Source organism: Dermacentor albipictus, chromosome 1 (assembly GCF_038994185.2).
Source record: "Dermacentor albipictus isolate Rhodes 1998 colony chromosome 1, USDA_Dalb.pri_finalv2, whole genome shotgun sequence".
In the NCBI taxonomy this organism is placed as follows: domain Eukaryota; kingdom Metazoa; phylum Arthropoda; class Arachnida; order Ixodida; family Ixodidae; genus Dermacentor; species Dermacentor albipictus.
This window is the reverse complement of record NC_091821.1, coordinates 473,827,929-473,847,276: the sequence shown is the minus strand read 5'-3', so window position 1 is coordinate 473,847,276 and position 19,348 is coordinate 473,827,929. Positions and strand designations below refer to the sequence as shown.

Sequence of the window (19,348 nt, the reverse complement as noted above, 5' to 3'; positions counted from 1 at the left end):
CGGTCGTCATCAAGTTCAAGACTTCACACGTAACGACATCTACAGGTTCTGAACTGGCCGCTCTTCGCGCTGCTGTCGAATATATTGAAAAAGAACCGCCCAACAGATGGGCAATATTTTGTGACTCGAAAGCAGCCCTCCAGAGCTTGCGAAGTTTACGACGTGGCAATTATGAACAGCTGGTGTCACAAATCAACGAAACCTGCCATTGCGCATCTGAAAGAGGACATGATATCATATTTCAGTGGCTGCCGGGACACTGTGGCATTATTGGTAATCACCTCGCCGATGACGCTGCCCGACGTGCCCAGGCTGGTTCACCGACACTGCTTATACCTTTATCCAGAGTCGACGCTGCAAGAGAGCTTCGCAGTCTCGCTCGTGCAATCACGTTAGGTTGCTGGCACACACCACAGAACTCTAAGTGTCGTTTACACGGCCTCGACCCTTCACTGAAACTTACATTACCAGCGAACCTTCCACGACGTGACGCAACACTGCTGTGTCGGCTGCGGGTAGGAGTAGCATTCACCAACTCCTACAGCTACCGTATTGGAATGGCGGATTCACCAATGTGCGCTAAGTGCAAGTGTGAAGAGACCATCAGTCACCTTCTGTGCCACTGTTCTCGCTTCGATAATCAACGTGAGACTCTCCAGTGTGCCTTAAATAGACTGGATGACAGGCCATTTACGGAAGCGAAGATCTTGGGAGCCTGGCCTCACAGTTCCTTGGCCCAGAAAGCCGTTCGAGCGCTTTTTCGCTACCTGCGGGCAACGGACTTGAGTGCCCGGCTATAGACATCCTACACTTAAGTTCTCTCTCTTCCTCTTTCACTCCCCATTCCCCTCCCCACGTGTAGGGTAGCAAACTGGACTCAGTCTGGTTAACCTCCCTGCCTTTCCGTCTTCCCTTCTCTCTCTCTCTCTCTCTCTCTCGACCAGGCCCGGCGAGCCGCGATCGCCAGTGGAGCCCTGTCAGAGGGAACCACCCAGGAATAAACCGCGTAACGGTTTCTGCAATAATAAAGTTTCTCCTCCTCCTCCTCCTCCTCCTCCTCCTCCTCAACGAATGGATAAGCGCACTTAATTAGACAAGTCAAATCACCTGGCAAGCTGAGCGAAGAAGAAAGACAGCGTGCAAGCCGGCTGCTGCAGCATTCGACGAAAAGCCCTCAGCCCGACCTTCACCTTGCAGACTGCGCAAAGAACGTGGTGAACCACGACGAACCAACCAGGTGTCGCCCGATGATTTCTTTTGCCACAAATTCTAAACCAGTCTGTTCGAGGCGGAGTTACAGCGGCTTATGTATAGCCTGGGCGTGGTATCGCAACGGAGTCGACGACGCTGAGTTGCTTCTGGACAGTATTCAGATTCCCTAGCCGACTGGCCTAGGGAAGGTGAGTGGATAAAAAGTAGACACTTTTTGAGAGTGAGGACAGAGGGTCCTGATGTGAACTGAGACGTTAACTTGCTCCACATGTAGTGCGCTTCCGCACTGGAGCCGTGTACCTAAGCTAAGTAAACCTTTTTTCCCTTCATTTTCACCAACTTGACGTCGTAATCGATGGGCTTGGTGGAGTCCACGCCCTGAGTGCCACCCTAGCTGCAACAATCTCTTGCTAGCGTGCTGCATATCCCGTACTAAAAGAAAAAGAAATGTCTGTCTCTTTTTTTTTTTTTTGACGATCGAAAACGCCACTAGGGTCACCATTCACCTTATATCGAAAATTGGCCTAATTTTCTTTCTTTTGTAGACGTCGACTGCCGCACCGATTCTGATGCTCCTCTAGGGCGGCACGCGGGAGCCCCGAGTCACGTCAAGCATTGCACAATGATAGACGAGGCAACCTAAAGTTTGCCCGCGCGCAACCAGCGCCGAATGCTCCCCTAGCGGACCGATGGAAGTTTCGGGGGTCGTCGGTGCGCGAGCGCGCGCCCGTGTTCTGTACGGCGGGAGCGCTCGCGCTGGCTCGCGCGCGTTGTTTTTGCGATGGCGAGTGCGACCTCATCAGCCAGGAAAGGTGGCACGCAGTACTGCTGTGTTGTTGACTGCCGCAACAGCCTTGAGAACACGAAAGGTAGAACGCCGCCCGTGAAATTCTACAGATTTCCGGGGAAGTGGTACGAGAAGGGCAGACGACAAGCATGGATAACTGCAGTGCGCCGAGTCAAGTAAGTACCATACTTTCGAATTCGCGTGCAATATCACGGCCGCTCGATGAAAACAAAATAGTGATATGCCTGTTTTTAGCGCGCAACCGTTTGTTTAGTCGTGCCGCGTTGTTGAATTGTGTTGACATCCGCCGCTTGTTAGCGGTAAATGCATGCGTGTTGCGCCGCTGAGCTCGACGACGCGAGCTCGATTCCCGGCCACGGCGGCCGCATTTCGATAGGGGCGAAGTGTAAGAACGCCCTTGTTACCGTGTGCTTTGATTTTTGTGCACGTTAAAGAACTTCCGGAGGTAATAATTATTTCTGAGACTCCGCATTACAGCGTGCCTCATAATGATTTCGTGGTTTTGCATGGTTTTTGGCAGTTAAAAGCCCCGAATTTATTTGATTGTACTGTGCCTTCACTCGCAATCGGCATGGACGAGCTTTAGATAATTATTTCGCTTTTCCAAATGCTGCAACTTAATTTACTAGTTGTGCAGGTAACGAAAGAGGACGCGCGCTACTTTTGTGTGCTAGCAGACCGCATTTAATGCAAGCCGCGGTCGTCGCGAGCGTCGGAGCGACAGATCGGAAAGCAGCCGCTCGAGACGTGCGCGTTATGTTTGTTGTTTGGCCACGCTTTCTAAGTTCACAATAGCCAAGCTTGCTTTAAGGTAATTACCACCTTGCACATTCTTGCTGATTCACTCTTCCTGCCAAAAATTTTCGTTTCCTGTAGTAACCGGCCATCGGTGCAAGCTTACTTTAGCTGTTCGTCCGACGAGGCACTAGATTTGCTTTGGTGAGGCAGGTATCTCTAATGCTCTAATAGTGCTGTTGGTCCTAAGGTAATCGCTTGTTAACGTGGTCTGGGTTCATTTCGCGGAGCAGTCTGTACGAGCCAATTCTCATTAGCAGTGAAAAGGCACCTTGCTGATTAATGCGATGAGTTGCAATGACTCCAACATCTGCATTAAATAAGGCGTGATTTACACTAAATATTTATTGAAGCATGATATAAAGCAATATGCGCCTATGTAGTACTTAAATTGTTAATTTTGAGCAGATGTGTGTTCTGGCTGTTGTGTTCTAGGATTTAGTGTACTCTGGGAAGGAAATTGCTTTAGTGTTCTGGTGAAGCAGCGCACTGACCAGGACAAGGCAGACACACACATGAATACAAGACACTCGGTGTGCTTGTGTCTCTCCTCTTTGTACTGGTCAGTGCGCTGCTTCACCAACACGGTATGATTATTAATCACCAACTCGCCTAACCTCCCACATTACTGCGTTAGCTTTATAATGCAGTTCTCTTCGTGCCATGCAGTGACGTTATTGGGACAAGAAATAGGCAGCACAAGTTACAGGCACTAGCATCTCAGAATCGCCATGTATTAAAGGCATGTACAGTTTGCCAAAAACATCTTAATCTGTGATTTGCCTGAACCTAAGCCTGACAGGGTATAATGAGCTATAGGCTAGGCCACGTTGCTAAAGATGGGAAGATGGTCTTTCTCTTTAGTATAGTTCCATGCCTATTTGTGTCTAATACATGTCTTCTTTCTGTGCTCGCAGTGCTGATGACACTCCCTGGGAGCCATCCAAAAGCACACGAATTTGCAGCACCCATTTCGTTGGAAACTGCAAGAGTGACCTAATGGAACATCCATCATACATCCCTACCATCTTTCCACCTGTGTACCGAAAGAAGGCACCAGATCGAGAGAGGGCGGAAAGGTATGACTGGCAATGCGCAAGTATCATGACTTTTAGTGGTAGCACTCTTGTAGAATATTATATGCACACATAACCTTTGCGAACATTACCTTTGCAAACATTTTATTGGAAGTAATTTAATTCCCATGACAAATAGGCTCATGTCATTTCTATGCGATGCAGATGGGAGCGGCGTCTAACAGACCAGTGGCACTCGCAGCAGTCGTCTCAGCAGTCAGCACCACTAGAACATGCGCTTTTGGACTGCAGTGACACAGCTCCGGAGCAGCAGCACGACACATGTGAAAGAGATTCCACAACGTGCCTTTCTGAATTGACAGAACTGTCAACAAGCAACCCACTGGATTTCCCGTCATCGAGTAGCATAACAACAGAAGTTCCTGCTGCCAGAGTGACTGATGTTGTAATTACATGTTTTTATTCATAAACAGGCCAGCATTATTTTATCGTAGAGAAATATTTCATTTTAAGAACGGTAGCAAGAATGGCTTTAGGTGCACTCCTCTGTCCAGCAACTCTGTGCTAGTTCTTGTCCTGTCATTACTATTTTGTAAGTGCCTTCAATATATTTCCATGTAGCAAGCTGTGGCAATTATTCATTGAAGCCTGTGCTGTTCTGTGGCAACTATTTCAGGGATGCCAGACAGAATGTTCTGCTTCAGGCAAGCTGGACCTCCTGCTCTCGGCAACCAATGGGACTGAAGCATCAACACAAGTCACGCATGCTGAACAAAGTGACAAGGTTTGTGATTGTACAGAACTTGCCAATTACATATTCAGTTTTTGTGAGGAGAGTACTATGCAAATGAAACCCAAACTGAGAGGTAGATAGTGGAATCTATGCTGAAACAGCATGACTGAAACAAAAACAAAAAGCTACACACTACAAGAAAAAAACTAATAATTTTGTTGGTGTCCTTGTTCCAGTTGCACCTTTTTAGCTTAAATTTAGGATGAACCAACTGAGCCTGCACCAAGATGTTGAATTTAAGAACTAGAAATGAACAGTCAGGGAACATCAACACTTTGTTCCAGCAAGATTTTTAGCCATGCTGAGGTAAAAATATTGGTGCCCGTCAGCCATCTACTGAAAGCTTTCTCGCGCGTAAACAAACTGTTTTTTTTTATTTTCTCAGAATGAACAAATTCTGGAGAAGCTTATTACCTAAAGCTGTTATGGACAGCATGACTGGGTCATTGAACCCTTTACTAGGTAGTTGGGACTAGAAAAATGTTTCCCACAAAATATAATACATAAAATGATAAATATGGCATATTTGCCACTATTTCATTATACCAATTATACTAACGAAATTATTAATAAATTATGTCAGTACACCATATGCAGTTTTATTAAAAAACACAGGTGCCAGAAAAAAATATTGAATACTCATGTAATCACGATAGCAATAACATGCAGTGGTTTCGTGAGCTTCCTAGCAGTTTATTACTGACCCATGGGTATATTTTTTTCAGTGCATTATAGTAACCATTTCCTCCAATTTGTTTAGGTGACTGGCACAGACTATAACTGGAAAAGAAGATGCAGCTTTGAGGGCTTCAACTCGGTGAAGGACAATGAGGAAGCTCTGCGTGACCTGTGCGGCGTTACACTGCCTGTGTTTAGTCTCCTGCTGAACCTTCTCCCTCATTCGAGGTACAAAAGCACTGATGTGACGCGTGAGGACAAACTTTGTTTGTTTTTAGCTAAACTTCGGCTTGGTGTGACATTCAGTGCACTTGCTGCAATATTTAGTGTGAGCACCACAACTGCATCAAATGTGTTCAGGAGAACACTTGACCTCCTTAGTGTTGCCTTGGAAGACTGGGTGTTTGTGCCTTCACGAGATGTTATCAAACTCTCTTTGCCCCTCCCATTTAAAGAACATTATCCTAATTGTACATTTATAATAGACTGCACTGAAATTCGAACAGAAATGCCCTCTAAAGTGGAACAGCAACATGTAATGTTTTCTCATTATAAAGGGACTTACACACTCAAGTTTTTGGTAGGTATAATTCCTAATGGAATGATAGCATTTATGTCTAAAATGTATGGTGGGCGGCTCACAGACTCTTTTATTACACAAGACTCTGGATTTTTAGAGCTTCTAAAGCCTGGAGATCTAGTGCTAAGTGACAAGGGCTTCCCAAGAATTAGGACAGAAGTTGAGGGAAAGGGAGCAGTACTGCTGATGCCACCGTTCAATACGAATGGAGGGCAAATGTCTCAGGAAGACATGGACATGACGTATCAAATTGCATCAGTTCGCATACATGTGGAGAGGGTAATTCGAAGGCTGAAGACATATCGTATTCTAAGCAACACAGTGCCCCTGACTTTAGTACCACACATGAAGAAAATAGCTGCTGTGTGTGCTGCCCTTGTGAACATGGAGCCCCCTATAATCAAGAAGCAAGAGTGCAACTAGTTGTTTGTTCTGCAGACTACTGTGTTTTACATGCTGTATTTGTTCTGGAAAACTGCTTCTAATACCTCATTGTGCAAAGCACTTTATTGTAAGCCTGCCTTTAAATTCACCTTCTTTGCTTCTAACTGCATTCAACCAAGAACATTCAGCTTGGTTTTGATGTAAGCTCATGCAACAGCATCGTTTAATGTTCGTTTTAACATGAGAAACCAGTGCTCTTAAATGTGTGTTCTGTCCTATTATGCCAACTGGCAATTCCTCTAATGTAGCATACCCTTTACTTTTATATTTTGAGTGTCACTCATGTTCACATAACAGATCTGACAACAACATACTGTTCAAAAAGGGCTTTAGAAATTCTTGTAGTTATATTTGTCTGACAGAAGAACCCAACAATCATTTTAGCACATTTTAGTGTTTTGGCTCTCTTAGTGGAGGCTCGGTTAGTGTAACATGCATTCCATTCTGTTTGAGTCACTCTGTTTTGTGTTGAATAGCTTACATGTTTTCTTTACGAAATGGATAGGTAACATGGCTGAGCATAGTACCATGGACCAGTGACTTCAAAAGAAAAGGACAGTTTTATTGTTTTTGTTGTTGCACAACAAACTTTATTTACAGTTTCATACAGGCTGCATTTGAATGCTAATACAAGAGACTGTACGTGTTTAAGCACACTTGACATAGTGTAGTGGCGAACCTGTGCGTAGCTATTCGTTGATTTGTGTAACTTTCTGTTGCAATGTAGTAACAAGAACATAAGAACTGCTGGTGTTTCTATTTGTACTCATCTTTACATCACAGTCTTTACGTTACCCGTGCATGTGACTAGAAGCACTAAGCATGAAAGCTTTTTGTTGCAAACGAATTTATTTTGTTAACTAGCAGCACACCTATTTAAAAGCAGTAGTATTTCTTGTAGTTCTGAGTAGTGCTTTACTAGTTGCAGGTGTGACTGCAAAGATGCTGTCATTTAAACTGTTGTTACCCGTGTTGATAGCATCACTGGTATTAGTGTTATTAATGCAGTTGGGGTGGTATTGGTATGAGATGATGATATGTAGCAATGGTAAGGGTGCAGGAGTATTGTACTTTGGTGAGTTAGTTCATGACTTGAGTAGGAAAAACAGTACATTCAGATGAATGTGAAAAATGGAAAACAGTGATAATAAACAATTGTCAAGCACCAATAATGTTCTGAATGTACACACAACGTAGGGTTGCTTGCACGATTATGCATAGGGTTGCTTAGGGTTGCTTGGACGATTATGCATGATTGGCATTTGGTTGTTGGGGCCATTTACTTCCCCTTCATAGCATATTGATGATGCACTGTTATTGCTTCTCAAATAGTAAGCATGCAACAGACATTAGAGTGCTACATAAAAAATGTTGTGTTATCACATTAGTCTCTCTGTTAGAGACACAGAACACTGCAAGCAATGCATGCCCATGATATTGGTGCAACAAAAACAATTCTGGCCTTTTACATGCCATAGCAGCAGATGTAAATTTGCACCATCTGGAGTTATTTAACGTGCACAGTACCTAATGTTTAGCCGAACAATGATAGCTAGCAGAGAGAGTAGGAAAGAAGCAAAAGGTTTACATATAGCAAGAAGACAACATTGAGAATTTAATATACAAAAATCTTGCATAACTGAAGGCACAAAATCAGAAAGTTAAAATGGAGCAAGGCGCAGTGCCATGACTAAACCATAATTCAAAACAATGCCGGAATTAGAAATTTAAAATAAAAGTACTCCATCTTAGGAATCAGCTTCCACAAGAATAATTCGTCTCTCTTTACATTCACAATAATGCTCTGGTTTGGGCTGTACACGTACAGAAGAGCCCGCTGAAGGTTTAGAACGTACAGCTGAACTTCAATTTGTGTGTAATAACTGTGTGTCTTCCTTAGCTCAACAATGTCGTTAATAAATGTAAGGTAAGGCAGCTCACAGGTCCTTTGCTCGTAATTGAGAAAGGGTGCATTTCTGTACTTGTGTGTGCACTTAATCTCTATGAGAACAGTTTCGCCACCGAGATTTGCAAGTCCGTCGGGGCTGCAGCATAGCCATGGTTGTTCTGGCAGAACAATGAGACCCATCTAGAGGAGACAATGTATGTAAGTTAATGCAAGTAATATTATAGCTAGCATAGATTTTGAATATGTGCACTTAGTAAAGTAATAAATGATTGAAACTCATCAAGAATGTCACCTGAACTATGCGTACACCAAGTTTTTGCTCCAGATTGCGCCTAGCTGTGGCCTCAGTTTTGATTCCTGCAGAAAAATTTATTCAGATGTGCACATGTGCATGCCAAACGGAATGGTAAAGAAGGCAGGCACAGCACTTTATTTCTAGTCTTCATTTTTTCTGCCCATCTATTGCACTGTTTGATTCCATTCAACATGCACCAACTGTAGCAGTTAAGCTCACAACTGCAGTACATGTGCAATAAGATTTGCTTCCATTGTGTCATAAATTTTGTTATTGTCTAAGTTCTGTAAAAAACATGTGCATGCAGTGCAACACTTTTGTGCTTAGTAACCTTACCATAATGCATTGCAGCACTTCTGTAAGTGCTGTGCCTTAGTAGCTGCTGGGCTGCACTCGTTAATCCTTCATCATTTTTCTTTGTTAGAATGCTGTGAGCCTTCGTACTGCTAATTCGCACTCTTCGTTCCTCATGCCACCTGTACATTTCAAAAGTTCCAGAGTCTGTATTATTGGATAGTCATGAAATGCGTGAAACGAATTAAATAAAATTGAAGTTACCTTGTGCAGTTTGCTTGCTCTTTTGTGAGCAAAGCAAGCCTTGTGAATTTTTCTTTCAAGATCACTTTGGTGGTATATTCATGTGCCTCTTTAGGCTGTAGCTCTGAAACAAAATCCCACTGCTGTGTTGTCCTGCTGTCAACGACAGAGAGGTAATGGTACACTGGTCTGCGAAGCATTGTAGCAAGCATCTCGTCAAGGGTGGCTTCATCTGCTGCATTTGAGGCCTGCTCAACAAGCTTATCCAGAACCTGCCGGCAGGTCAGGTCGTCCTCGTGCATTTTGGATAGCATCATTACCTCTTTCAGGGAACAGTCTATCTCTGGATAATGTAGTAGAATGTCTCTCGATGCCTTTTTCATATCCTTTGAGTTAGATTGTTGAGCTGTTATGGAGAAAATGTGCATAATGACTGTGCATACCAGGGTCTATGCAAGCTGTAATTAAGTTGATGTATGAACTCATTTAAGTCTAACTTGACAGCAAAAAAGTGTGCAGGAGATGGCAAAATTTTTATACAAGCTCACCTGGAAACAAGTCTAGGAGATCTTGTTCTGGCTGCCGCAGGGGTTTGCTAGTTGGCTTGCCCCACTTTTGGGGCTCACTTGTGCAGGAGCTGTCTTCGTGGTTATTTATGTATAGGCACACAGCAGCGGCATGTTTGCACTGGCCCTGAATACCGGCTTTGCAGCTGCATTTTCCTTTGCTTATATTTAACTGGCGCTTTACAGGGCATGACCACAAGAGCTGAAGAAACAATGGCAATTGAGGTGCATCATTTAGTTGTCTGGTTGTGTCAAGTTTCATATCAATATCTTTAACCAACACTATTATAATATTGTCAAATGCTTGCAAAAGTTCCTTCCCTTCCCCAACACACAAAACATGTGTATGCCTGAAACACCTAGATCATCCATACACAAATATATTGACTCATAATGGCCCCGCATTTACTTCACGGAAGTACAATGGAACTTAAGTGAGTGATGAAAGGCAGGCATGAGCATGCTAGTGAGTGTTGGTGAGTGGTAGTAGACATGTCAGCATGAGTGGGTGCTGGTCAGTGAAAGTGACTGAATGCGAGTGAATGCAGAAAACGTGTGGGTAACTACATATATAACCCGCAAAAAATAACAATGAGCGAGTATCAGTTTAATTATTCTGCTGGCCTATGGTCAGGCACAGGTTCCTTAGAGAGAGCACAAATATTCTACTTTAGAGGTTACTGTCACTGCTGGCAGCATAGTACTGTTGTACAAATTAGCCTGGGCATGCAACGGTCTGCGACCAAGAATAAAAGCCAACTGATATGATAGACACAAATGGTTACTGCATGTAGTGGCTGCAAGACTGCATGTCTAGAAGTTGTGTGGTTGCTGTGTTGCTGCCTCTAAATGGGGGTTCATATTTGAGAATTCGCATTTGGTTATTCTGCACAAATCGCAGCACAAGGACACTTTGCACTTATGCTCGACCAAAACATGCACCTACTAGGCAAGTTGAACTAGGCTAAAAGATTACTCCTGACAGTCCGCAATTGCATAAAAAGAATCTGCGCACATCACGCGGATATGCAATTTTAGCTTTGTTACCATGCATACCAAGGGCAGACAAGCACAAGTTGCTGATGGAACTTACGCTTTTAACTGCAAAAAAATATATGTGAATCCTGAAAACACTCTTTACTGCATTATTTTCTCGCGACCAAGCAGAGCTGCTTAACCTGTGCAATAAAGGTGGAATCACAAGATATGCGCCGTTGCCCGTAGGTACGCAATTTTTGATTTGTTATACGTAGAGCAGACAAGCATAGGCGTAGCCATGGGGGCATTTAATACCCCTCTCTAAATAGGTTATGTATAAACATACGCTCGCGAATATTGGGGTGCCGGAACACCACCTCTCGCTCGTCTTAAATGAGCTGTGCCCCAGCAGATAAGCGTAAAAGGTATAGCTGATGTAGCACAGCTGCAAAGAAAATATTTTTGTAATTATTTATTGGGCAAGTGAGTAGGCGATGATGATCCTTTAATCAACGAGCAGCGTCGGAAGACGCAGGCAACGGATCGCATTGTAAGCACTGAACTCTCTCAACACGTGATATGTCAAATGAAACCTCGCAGTGACACTGGTTCAATGCAAAAACAAGCAGGCTTCGCGAAGCGATGACATCGATAACGCTTGCCGTTGTTCACTGACAGGTCCGCGCAAATCAGAACGAACACAAACGTGTAATTTACTAATGCTCCAGCCAAGAAATTTAGCAGCAAAAGGTGGAAGCACAAAATGAGAGCAGCCGTGTGCGCGCGCTCAGCTACCGAGGAAACTAACTGCAATCGTCACCGTTCCAGCACATCTCTGCAAGTATGCATGACCGCTTTGTACCTGCATCATATAGAAATAAAAGTGGCTAAACTTCTGAACTTGGTGCATACCTCTAACTCGACGTCGTATACGATCTTGTCGGACACCTGTGACACGCATTTAGCTTTCACTGTCACATCACCGTCCACGATTTGTTCAACGCCGTACACGTGCGGAAGCAGACGCTCCCCTTTCGTGAGGTTTCCGCCACGAAAAAATCTGTCGGCGTCGGCAACCTTCTTGAAGCCGCATTGCAGTCTTTGCATCGCTGTTGCGCAAGCAAGCGATCTGCCGCCGTCGAAAACGGAGCGCCGTGAGCACGAGCAGCGAAGAAAAGCGCGGACGAAACAATGTAAACCAAGTGGAGACTGCGCCACAGCGCGACCACGCTGATTGACCTTTCCACATTGGGGGCGCTGTGAGGCGGCGCAGTAGCGCCGCCTGGCCATGGTTTTCTCGTCTATAGGCTACCTAGGTCCCTATTTTATGCGCGGCGCTTTGTGTGCGTGTCCCGAATGAGAAAGTACGAGCCATCTCTCTTACTTATTACCCTATCTTCGAGTGTCGGCTGAGTTGGTCTTTGACAATTGTAGCTTTTTCTGGCGCGCACCTGAGTCGCGGTGCGGTGTTCTTCATAGTTGCATAGCGGCCTATGTTCTGCAGACATAAAATGAGGAGTGGCTGCGTGGTGCGCGCTGCCGCACAGCAGCTGTTGCAATTTGCACAAAATTTTTGTATTGCGCGCACACACACACACACACACACGCACGCACGCACGCACACACACACACGCGCACACACACACACGCACACACACACACGCACGCACGCACACACACACACACACACACACACACACTCACTCACTCACTCACTCACACACACACACACTCACTCACTCACTCACTCACTCACTCACTCACACACTCACTCACTCACTCACTCACTCACTCACTCACTCACTCACACACACACACATTGTGTGCCGCAGGGACGGACTGTTAGGACTTTAATACGACTACGTGCGCACGATATAGCCTGCACTAGGTATTACAGAGCTGGGACCCGAAAACCAACATTCATGTAAGGCGTGACTGAGAAAAGCGAGTTTTGTCTCGAACTCGTCTCCTTTGTTATTTGTGTTGCAAGAAATGGCTGCGAGACGGCGCCGGCTATGCCTCTTCTGTACGTTCATGAATGTTGTCCAAAAAGTTTCTAACAGAAGAATATAGAAAAGGCTATATTAGAAAAGGAAAAGGACACAGAATTCAAACGTTCACGTTGAAGCGCAAACGACGCTTCTCGTTGATGGCTAGCTTGCGCGTGCGCTCGTTAACACGCGCACAAAAGCCACGGGGACACGGTAACAAAACGCATTGCGGTACCGCCAATATGTGAAAGTGTTGAGACAATTAGTTACGTGCACAGATGCAAAGTCGTGATCTAAGTTACGCCGATACTATTGCTTATAGGCGCTCCGTTCCACATTTATTTTGTGTCCCAACAATGCGTACGTGGCCGTGCCTCCAGAACTCTGAAGCACGGCAACACAGCCAGTGTCTTATGCCGGGCTTCTCCGGCATTCTTGTATGTGTATGCACCGCCCAGTGAACAAACACGAAATACCATCTATCAACCGGTCAATCTAATTATTCATATATATGCATGTAATTTATTGGGTTTACCACTCCGATGCCAAATAGATGCTATGGCAGAGAGGTCGTATAATGGAGGGCTCTGTCTCACTTTTGCCTACCTCGCTTTTTTTTTTTTAACCTGCAACCAATGCTCCGTATTTTTTCCGTTCCACCCGTAGTGGAATGCGGCCGCTGCGATCAGGAATCTCGCACTCAGCATCTCGGAGCTGTTTTAGCGCTCAGCAGAAGAGAGCCACCATGGTCTCTAGGCCACCGCACCGTTCATAATGGAGAAGCGGTAGATTTAGAGCGCACAATAGCCCTGTGTACATTGCGAGTGATATCCGCATAATATTACGAGAGAGAATGTTGTGTACCGTCATCCTTTCTTGCCGTGCCCTGTGCTTCTGAGCATGTTCTTTCGTGCTACCGTGAAGGCGCATAGGTCGCATGTGCCACCAATCTCTATTGTAAGTGAGCCATATACTCCGTGCCATAATCCGATATGATCGTGTGCGTTTATATGGAAACATACATGTTTTCGTACAGAGTCTTATAGGATCATATGAAAATATGGGTGCAGGTCATGTGAGATTGTTCAGTAAGAAAGTTTCTCTACTCGTATTGAGTTTGGCAGGATTGCCTATACAGAGCCGTAACGCTTCCTTCAAAAATTACCGCACGGAACTCTGACGCTCCAATCGTTCTGCTGCTATGGTGCACTGGAATGGGGCAGTGTGTCGTCCCTGTAGCAAAACAGAAGAACCGTGATTGCGTAAGCGATGACGCCACCAAACTACGCTTGGATCGATTGGTGTGCCTAGCGCGACAAATATAAATGTATTTATTGAAACTTCCTGCACTTATAAACTGAAACGCTCTCAAAACACAATTGTACTTAATATCATTTACACAAAGTTAATACGGCAAATTATTATTATACATCAATAACGTCGCCTAATCTAGCACATTTACAATCACAGATCATAAATTGTTCCTGATCGTCTGCTCAGTGTTTCGGTTGCAGGAGACAAACTCCCCTCTGCACGCTCCGTTAGGTAAGCACACATACGTTCTTGCTGTCAAAGTATTTGGAAACGTACGAGGATGAGAAGTCTGGAAGGAGCACCTGCACGGGTCGCACGGGACTCCTAAATTTCACGCTGCATCAGCCAGAAAAGCTGTGGCCAGGTTTCACTGCAGAAAAAAAAATTGACTAATGCTGTCACCATTGTTTGAACATATCACTCCGCAAAAAGGTGCCGAAGGGCAAGAACACATCCAATAAGTTCGATCTGATAAAACCCAGAATTGTTCTATTCGTTGTTGAGGAACCACAATGCACAAAAAAAGAAAGAATTATATGAAAAAAAAAACAGATACAAACTCCAGAATTGCCGTGCCCCCCCAAAAAACATATTTTTTAAAATGTGCGAGCACGGTAGAAAAAACCGCAGCACGCAATCGGCAAGCTCCGCACGGATATGCTTGACTTCCGCAACAACCGTAACCGCAGATACCGGAGGTCCTCTGTTGCACTCTTATGGATTCGCGTATAAGCAGTACAGGCTGCAGCTACAGATGTTGCAGCAGGCCGAAGTGCTCCAGCACCCAAAGCTGTCATCGCGAAAAGAGCTATGTTTTCGCCGCCGGATGACACACTGCCCTATTCCAGTGCACCATACTGCTACCATGGGAATTGTGATTATTAGATGGATTTGTCTAATGTTCGTCCTTGTGGCTTGAAACGTTCTTGTGACTATCTCTATGATACGTTATCTTTCTACATTACCAACCACTCACACACTGCCCTATTCCAGTGCACCATACTGCTACCATGGGAATTGTGATTATTAGATGGATTTGTCTAATGTTCGTCCTTGTGGCTTGAAACGTTCTTGTGACTATCTCTATGATACGTTATCTTTCTACATTACCAACCACTCATAGTTCTATAAAAATAACAAGCACGAAATAGCAACGCCCCACATGCGTAGATAATGTAAGTTGTTGCATCGATAACGCACGCAGTTTGCTCAAACTGACCATTTCTCAGAGCTGTTCAAAGCCAAGCGGACGAAATTTAGGTAAATGCATGCACTACATCCACATTCCCATGCCGGCTGAACCTCTCTACTTACAGGTCCCGTAGACACACTAGCAGGCACACTACGAGATCCTCCGTAGTAATTTTTGTAGGAAGCTCTATGGGCAGCGCAACGTCGACGGGGTTTCAGAATGCGCGAAAATCGGAGGACAAGGGGCAGTGCGGGGGAGCGTGGCACTCTCCCGCATTTAATCAACCCGGATGGCGCACCAACGTTGACCATCTAGAGTGCGTGCTATATAGACATACCCTCTCTTCCTACTGGGTACGTCTTCGTACCCTCGTCTTCCATGCCTCTTCTGCGAAACCAGACAGTCTGTCACTCCAGATAAAGATTCCGGAGGTGCTATTCTTTTCGAGTGGATACTCGTCGCGCTAACTTTGTGGATATGTCGCTCGATCCTGGCCGCGGTGGCCGATTTTCAGTGGGGCCAAAACGCAGAAACGCAAGAGTTCTTAAATTTAGCGGCGCATTAAAAGTTCCCGGGTTATCAAAAATTAATCCTGAGTTTCCACACTTCGCCGTGTCTCCTAATGAGGTGGTGGTCCTCGCACGTAAAACACCGTCATTTAATTCTGGAATCGACAGCGAAGCAGCAAAATTACCAAGAAAAATGTGCCAGACAGAAAGAAAAAAAATGTTGCTGCTGCGCTGAAGAAGTGTGTTTGCGTGTAATATTTTGTATACGTCTATGGGACAGAACATACTATACCGACAAGTGCTCTCTGAATCGATCTGCTCCGAGTTACTGCGTTTAAAAACAGCATCTCCTCGCTCCAGACGAGCAGCAACGGCGTTGACAGTGGTGGCACGATTTCCCCGCTACTTATACATAAAAATAATTGCGATAAACAAACCTCCCAGGACAAACGTTCTTCTGTGATGCTCCCGTTTTCTCCGTCGTATTTGCTTAAGCTGCTCTGTCACAAGGTGATAGCTTAAGCAACAGGCGCTCATGAATATTCTGGTCGGATAATGCGTGGTACCGTCTTCTCAGTTAACCTGCACACACAAGAGGCGCTCGTGGCGCTATTGTGCGAACGATTTGCAGACCGCAAAAGGTCACGTTTACTGCTGCAGGAAGAGAGGGTACATCTGTATAGCGCGTGCTCTGAATCGTGACCTGAACACACCATATACCACAACAAGAATATGAAAAAAGGCGTTATAGTGCCGGGTTAAGCGTGCAGGAGAGTGCATTGTTCGCTTTGCCGTGCTCCATACTGACTGCTCCTAGGCCGTCCACCTGTAGTTGAATGGTACGCATGCTTGTAAGGAAGCATAGGCGTTACGTGTAATCCTATTTAAATGCGCCTTCGATGCTTCGTACTGAAAGGAGAAATATGTAGGCCCACTCCAGTTAGACGCCGCTCCCCCGCATCCTCTTCCGTAGGCACATCTCTGCCTGTAATTTGTTAATCCGTTCACTCAAACCATTCGAAACTAGCGTTTTCGATGTGTTGGTTCGGCATTGGGACAGCCTAATCATAATACAATATTTTCATAAAATGCCAGTTCGTGGATCTGAGAAAAGAAAAAAAAAACTTATTTTACAAGCGTGACTTCAGCAGGCTTTGGGGCTTCCTCTCGTCGCCTTTGTTTCGTTACCCCACAGCACAAACGCGAACGCGTGCAGTTTCACTGCGACTATGTAAATGTAGACTGGGCAAAGAGGAAGATTCTAATGGCAATCCAATGCGTTTGCTCCGAGCATAGCTGGGTCTTTCTGTTCGCCCTTGCGTTACTGTCTCGTCCCTTGGAGCACAAAATGAATACACGTATCTCTATAGCGTAATAACGGTTCTGGAGTACCGCGTACGCTATCAACACCTTCATGAGCCAGATGCTCGTTTGCGTTATTCTCGCTGTCTCGCTCCCACTGGCTGACCGTATTCAACTCGATGTCCCTGCTATTGCGAAAATGAAGGTCCAAGGCATCTGTCAGCGACTGAAATGCTGCGACACTAAATCGTAATTTTCGTCGTGTGCGTGCCCTTGTTCGTGTACTGTAGAGCACACTTGAAGAAAAGAGCGCTACGAAGATATAGAGCACAGCTCTTAGGCGTCCATTCCTGCGTTGAGCGTCGGCGTTGCAATACCTCGTAACTTAGTGACCACGGAGCGCAGCGGCAGGTGAAAAACGTGCGCGCGAGGAGGAAAGTTGAGGAGGAGGCTACGGTGACAGCATGAGGCGAGAGCGGAGGAGGAGCGGAGAGGAGACGGTCTGCGCATGCGAGGGGTTGCCGGCGGCCATGGCATGTTCAGTCGCGTGGGCGATCTCATTTTCACTTCCCGGGGGGGCAGGGTGCCGTGAAGTGAGGAGGGCTTCGCTCGTCCGCGGCGTCAGCTGCTGAGGTTAGTCCACGATATCAGCGTGTGTCACGGGGATCACTGCTCCTGCAAGGAGCGATGGCCAGCGGCTATGAGTAAGGCTCGACATGAGGCTCCCTTATCTGTTGTCGCCGTTCACACTGGTAGCACGATTTCCCCGCTACGAACGGCCCCTCTCGTCGTTGAAACCAAAGCGTGCGAAGAAGAGCATTGTGCCGCGCAAGACGGACTATGAGGCGACGATGGCTACGATATCGCGATAGAGAGCCAGAGTCTGTATGGAAACAAGGCGCTGCATGTGCTGCATGGCTGCTGCTGTGAATCGCGTCCACGCGGCGCCCACGCGCGGCCTCTCCCGATTAGAGAGGCGGTCGTGCCACACTTTGCTCCGTTTGCATGTGCCACACGAGACATAGTGTACACGCTAGTTGCGCTACTTACAGCGTTCTCTTCCTAATAAAGACCGTGTACCTACATAATCATATTACAAAATATTGGCACGAGAAAGGAAAATATTATATAGCTGCGCTCAAATTTCACGTTAGGGGCCCTGGTCCTTGCGCCATTAAACACTACATATCATCACCAAATTTCACATTATCGAGTACCGTATCGTCGGTGAATTTTTTTATATTTACCTGTGTTTGTTCGTGTATCTGTGTGTGTACTCGTATCATTTGTCGGTATTCATTTTACAAAGAATTGTTGTTGAATGGCCAGTAACAAACGCTATCTACATTTCTAATGCAATCAACGTCGTTAATTAGTATCTATCCATCTATCTATCTATCTATCTATCTATCTATCTATCTATCTATCTATCTATCTATCTATCTATCTATCTATCTATCTATCTATGTGCCACGGTCTCAGTACCGATAACTTTTGGCACCTATTAGGGACCGGCAGCTGCTCCATTGCAAGATCTCGATCGCTCCTCTGCCTCTCTCTCTCTCTCTCTCTTTGTGCACTCGCCTCCTCCCTTTCCATTCCCTGTTTCTTTCCTTTTTGCCTTCGTGGCAGCTCCGCTGCGGAACCTCCACGCGTTGGTCGGCACAGCCCCACCCTTTGGCGGCTGCGACGCCGGTGTCGTCGGCCAACGCCCTGTGGCATATCGGCTGCAGATACGCATCTGGCCTTTGTTTAACCAGCCTACACGACTAGCCTTTAACCCCCCCCCCTCCATCGCACCCCCCCCCGTTGTGCGTGCGCTCCCCATGAGCGAATAATTCTTCTTCCTCTTTATGCGGTCGGCGGCTGCGTCCCGCAGCGCTAAAGCTGTAATGACCCTGCTAATCAATAACGCACTTTGGCGAAGAAAGTTTCTTCCTATCACCGGTCTGCTGCTGCTGCTTTTGTCTTCTCTTTCGCTTGTCCTTCACGTGTTTCCCACCGACCTGTTTTTTTCTTTCCTTTGCTTTCTCCGCTCGCTTTTTATTTTACAATTTTATGAGATCTTATAATGACTGCTGCTTCTTGCGCTCTCTCGGCCGGAAAGTTAACAGATTCAGAGTGATATACTTTTCGTCCATAACTTCCCCACGTTCGCCTATCTGCACTCTGTGTCCTAAAGACGGGTGGAGCTCAAATGCGCGGTTGTCATAAATGTTTAGCAGCTAAACTGTTGTGACTGGTTTCGATTTATACTCACCGCATATATTTATTCTCAATTAAGCTTTTCTTTTTCTGAATTGCTGCTCGCTCTCCCTCGTTTTCCACCTGTAACATTTATTTATTTATTTATTTATTTATTTATTTATTTATTTATTTATTTACTTATTCTGTAAGCCTAGTGTGAG

The 19,348-nt window shown here is 45.5% G+C and overlaps 2 protein-coding genes across 2 annotated transcripts in view; both read left to right on the top strand.

Annotated features, from left to right (window-relative positions):
- The window catches only part of LOC135908893 (uncharacterized), a 517,064-nt gene that overhangs the window by 420,102 nt on the left and 77,614 nt on the right, over positions 1–19,348 (top strand). The gene's annotated exons all lie outside the window — the stretch shown is intronic.
- On the top strand, positions 1,994–9,117 carry LOC135908862 (uncharacterized). The gene is made up of 5 exons (XM_070532712.1): positions 1,994–2,175; positions 3,733–3,894; positions 4,057–4,297; positions 4,529–4,636; positions 5,406–9,117. Exons 1-5 carry the CDS (start codon positions 1,994–1,996, stop codon positions 6,324–6,326), a joined length of 1,614 nt encoding a protein of 537 aa, XP_070388813.1. The 3' UTR covers positions 6,327–9,117.